General features: G+C 36.6%; 1 protein-coding gene and 1 long non-coding RNA gene across 2 annotated transcripts; both read left to right on the top strand.

Moving 5' to 3' along the window:
• The first annotated feature begins 218 nt into the window (after positions 1 to 218).
• Positions 219 to 2356, top strand: LOC144575159 (serine/threonine-protein kinase PEPKR2-like). The gene is made up of 4 exons (XM_078325277.1): positions 219 to 248; positions 452 to 504; positions 1327 to 1493; positions 1823 to 2356. The coding sequence occupies exons 1-4, from the start codon at positions 219 to 221 to the stop codon at positions 2302 to 2304; spliced, it is 732 nt and encodes a 243-aa protein (XP_078181403.1). The 3' UTR covers positions 2305 to 2356.
• Positions 2357 to 3094: 738 nt separating this feature from the next.
• LOC144574892 (uncharacterized) lies at positions 3095 to 4577 on the top strand. Its single transcript, XR_013518303.1, has 4 exons — positions 3095 to 3163; positions 3660 to 3747; positions 4055 to 4152; positions 4300 to 4577. It is a non-coding gene; the product is annotated as an uncharacterized LOC144574892 (long non-coding RNA).

Raw genomic sequence — 4577 nt, 5'->3', positions numbered from 1 at the left:
AAAATCATGGACGTCTTTTACGTAATTTTCTCTTTCAAATGAGATCCATGATGATGTACTTTTGGGTTATCCGTCGTGCAAGTATTCATACCATCTAATCAATATTTAATGATCCTAATTACACGTGACTCACGTGACTACGTGCTCTGCTGTGATTAGATCTTTCACGTGACGTGACGTGTCATGTTAAAGTTTCAAAAGATAATTACAGCACGTGAATGGTCACAGCACAATATACGCAAATTACGGTACGTATCTGACATGCGTACCGCGCCGTTACGTACCGTAACCGAACTGTTTCGTGACGATACCGGCTCCGCCGTGCTATTTTTTCACTCTAAATTCAATTATCAAACAAGAAAATCTATTAAAAAGTTAATCGAATAAAAATCCAAACACGTGAGTGCTATGATACATATAGTCTGACCCATTAATTTTTGTACCTATTCAGTACCAAGCTGTTAAAATAGTTTCCTGGAAGCGCTTCATGCACCTAAGAGTAGAGTACGCACATAATTAAATTCACATAAAACGATCAGACAATAGTTCATATGGTATTGTACTTGAATAGAGACTAAGTTCAGACAAAATTGCATGGCCTTGCCAACTTTAATGTCTCTTTGAGAGGAAGGAATTCACCCCGTGCATACGCGTACGGCTGATAACCACTGCACTTCACATCTGGAAGCCATTCGCTTATCCACGTGGCATAAAAGAAATAACTGGATATCTCTCCTTCTTATTAAGGAGCTTAATGTCTAGATTCTGCAAGAGTTCTGATTTTTTTTTTTTATTGAATTTGAGCTATTTAAATAAATAATCTATCTTATTTTGATTAAATACATTATTTTTCTGTGTAGAAGTCTAAATTTAGTGAAAATTATACCCGTCACATGTATAGCCACACATCTTGTCACAAATTTTTTTGTTCTGCACTGTTGGATCTGAATAAAAAATCGTGCAGATTATCCAATGAGTGTAATTTTTTTCTTTGGAGCTGCGCCTCTTTTCCCAGCAATTTCTTTTTTCCATCTCCCTCCCCAATCACTTCCCCGCTCCCTTATTCCAAAAAAAGAAGAAGAAAGAACCTCCGCCATTTCCTTCGTCCTCTCTCTCGGTAGAGCACCGAACCCAAACCTTCGCTCTCTCTTTCGAGCACAAACACTCTCCTCACTCTCTCTCTCTGATCGTCTCCCTCCCTGACGGGTCAGACTTAGAGGCCGTCCCGCCTTTGTTCCTCAAGCAAACCCTAGGCAAGTGATCTGCTTATAAATGGTTTGAAAGATGACGAAGCATTGGAGCAGGCTCTCAATGGAGAGTATGAAGTCGCGGCGATACTGATCGCCGGATTAAGAAGAGCAAGAAACAGGCACCAGCGGTGCAACTCGGGTCGCCGGACGGAGCCTGCCGTGGGCTCAAACGGAAGAGCGGGTGCGTTGAGGCGGCTGCTCAGTTCGGGAGAAGAAAGAATCTGGATCAGTACTACTCGATAGGTATGTAGATTTAGTCGATTGGAAAAAATTAATGGAATAAATCGTGGAACAAAAATGAAATTAAGAGAAAGAAGCTGCGACCAATTGAAGGAAAAACTTTACCATAGTGCTTGTTGTTAAGGTTTTACGCTTAACAGAATAGCTGTACTAGCCCTGACCATCTGGTACCAAATTCGCTATTGTCATACTTGGATTAGGTTATTCCTGCTTAGGGTTATAATGCTTTCACAATGTTCTTATAGGGCAGTGTCAATTACAGATTGAATTAGCATGATATGATTTTAAATGGTTCTCCTAAACCTTCTGACAAAATTCTATTCTTCAACTAGGTGAAGAGCTCGGTCGCGGCAGGTTTGGATCTGTACACATCTGCTATAGTAAATTGACCGGTGAACATTTTGCATGCAAGGAGCTTCTGAAGGATACTGGTGAAGAGAACACGGCCCACATAGAGGTTGAGATAATGCAGCACCTCTCAGGCCATCCTGGTGTTGTAACCCTCAAAGAAGTTTTTGATGATAAAGATAAATTTTACATAGTCATGGAGTTGTGCTCTGGTGGTCGGCTGTCAGATTTTTTGGTGAAGGAGCGGGCTCAGTTTTGTGAGAGAAATGCAGCTGAAGTAGTCAAGGAGTTGATGGGGATCGTCAAGTACTGTCACGAAATGGGGGTTGTACACAGGGATATTAAGCCTGAGAATATTCTACTCACGGAATCTGGCAGAATGAAGCTCGCTGATTTCGGGTTGGCTACACGGCTTTCTGATGGTATGCTTTTGCTACTTATATTTACTTTTGAGATCTTTTACTGAATTTCTGGAGCCTTAATGGGAGCTTTTACTTGAAAATCTCCCGAGTTATGATAGGAAGTCAAACACCTTATGTGCAATAAATAGATTTATGATTATAACAAATAAATAGAGTACAATGTGTCGTTCTTCTTTTGTAGGATATCCTGACCCACAAGAAGCATAACCATGAATGAAGTTAGAGTATCAAACCACGTTGAATTCTCAACTAAACTTAATCCTACAATTAATTGAAATAAGCATCTAATATGTTCCATAGTTCTATTTCTAAAATTTGCTCATGTATAACCACATGAAATAAGCATCTAATATGTTCCATAGTTCTATTTCTAAAATTTGCTCATGTATAACCACATGAAATAAGCATCTAATATGTTCCATAGTTCTATTTCTATAATTTGCTCATGTATAACCACATAACGCAGTTGACATATAAGTTGTTATGACTATATTTATTATTTATGATATAACCCTACTGGATATGCAGCGAACATAGGTGGCATGAGCATTTTGACAAAATTACATAGGACTTTATTTTCTGATTTAACAAAAAAAATAATCTATTTGAATATCTTGTTAACCTCTCATTCTTGTAATTTTAATGTAGCTAGGAGAATTGAAGCTAGGAGAGCTGTTTGACATGCTGCCTCCACTTTCTCTTGGCTTCTGTTGGTGATGTAATAGTTACTCTTTTCTACCATAAACATAATTTTAAATTTTATTTTTGAAGTAGAATGTAACTTTCTGTTCATTTGTAGGGTTTCTAGCAAAACAACTGAGAGATGATTGATTTTGTGTGGTTATGGCAGGTCATGAAAAATCAACTGCTGTCTTAACATGGATCTTTTAATTTCTCTACAAGGTAATTCCTTCCATGATAATTGACCCCAAGGATTAGTGGTGAAACTGGAAAATTTTGGTTTTTTCAAGGGCATTCTGTAACTTTCCAACATTCTGCACAATTCTGCATTATTCTGCAACTTTCCAGGGCCTTTTCTGTAAATTTCCAGTATACTATACATCCCTGAGTGAATTCTGGTAAATAACAGGGTTTGTAGTGTAAAATTTCATGTCTGACAGTATTCAAGGACTGAACTGTGACAGAAAACAAAATTGTTTTAGAAAACAGTCCCTGGATAGGGACCTTTTTGTGACAGGATGAAAACAATTGTATAATAAGTCCTTTCTAATGAGATTTTCATTTCAATATGATAGTTTCAAAATGAAGAAAAGTTTAGCAATATAATTTTAAAATGAAATTTGAATTGAAGAAAATATTATTTTAAAGAGAAAAAAAAGACAATTATACTTAGTAGGGCCTATAGTTTAAAGCATTTTTTTTTTGTATGCTTGAATAGGATACAATGGCAGTGACTCCGATTCTGACAAGGTGGAGGAAAATGACAAGCAATAACCATGTGTAAACATTTCTCAGTTAGACCCCATGTAAGCTTAATGTTATGAGTCTATGACTACATTGTTGTAATATAGTTACAGATTGGTATCAACCTGTGTACAAGGATAATATTTTCTTACTTGCTATCTGCTCGACTACACTTTAGGATTTTTTATTCAATCAAACTGTCTTTCTTTGTATTTTGTATTTCTTTGTCCATTTTATGAACAGAGAACTGATTCAGATCATGAATTGGTCTTGTGCAGCTGTGCCAGTTAGAGGATTACAGTGTTTTTTGGTACCAGTTGTACATCACTATGACTACTGCACTTAACTATTATTTTTGTTGTTTTGGAGGTATTGATTTATAGTGGTTGTATTTAATGCAAATCCAGATGTGGTCTCCAGGAATCCCTGCTCTCCAGTCAAAGACTCTCCAACTACAACCGATTCAGGTATGCAATTTCTTTGGTGTCTTGTGACTTCAGAAATATGTTATACCAAGAAGTTAAGGAAAAAGAGGAGAAAACAGAAACCAACTGTGCTAATGCTGCACCAGCTTCATATGCTATCCAAATATGTAACTTTTTTCACTTTTGTAGTTAAATTCTGCAGACGATTTGGTGAAAAAAGCAAAATATGAAGGTAAGTCCAGACACTTTAGCATTCCCGAGAGAAAACAGCTGTCTTCGTTCAATTGAGAGAATTTCCAGTTTAAAGGCTATTTAATAGATATGTTAAAATTGAGGGAATAAGCATCTTTGTAGTTTATAGAGCTTAGTAATATCAATAATATGCTTCCTGCTAAATACTTGAAATAATAGAAATTGATCAAACTTGATATATATTAATTGTTGTTCAGAAAAATATGACAAAATCA

Source organism: Carex rostrata, chromosome 23, assembly GCF_964058835.1.
Source record: "Carex rostrata chromosome 23, lpCarRost1.2, whole genome shotgun sequence".
NCBI lineage: Eukaryota > Viridiplantae > Streptophyta > Magnoliopsida > Poales > Cyperaceae > Carex > Carex rostrata.
The sequence above is the reverse complement of the archived record's forward strand: the minus strand, read 5'-3'. Positions and strand labels throughout refer to the sequence as shown.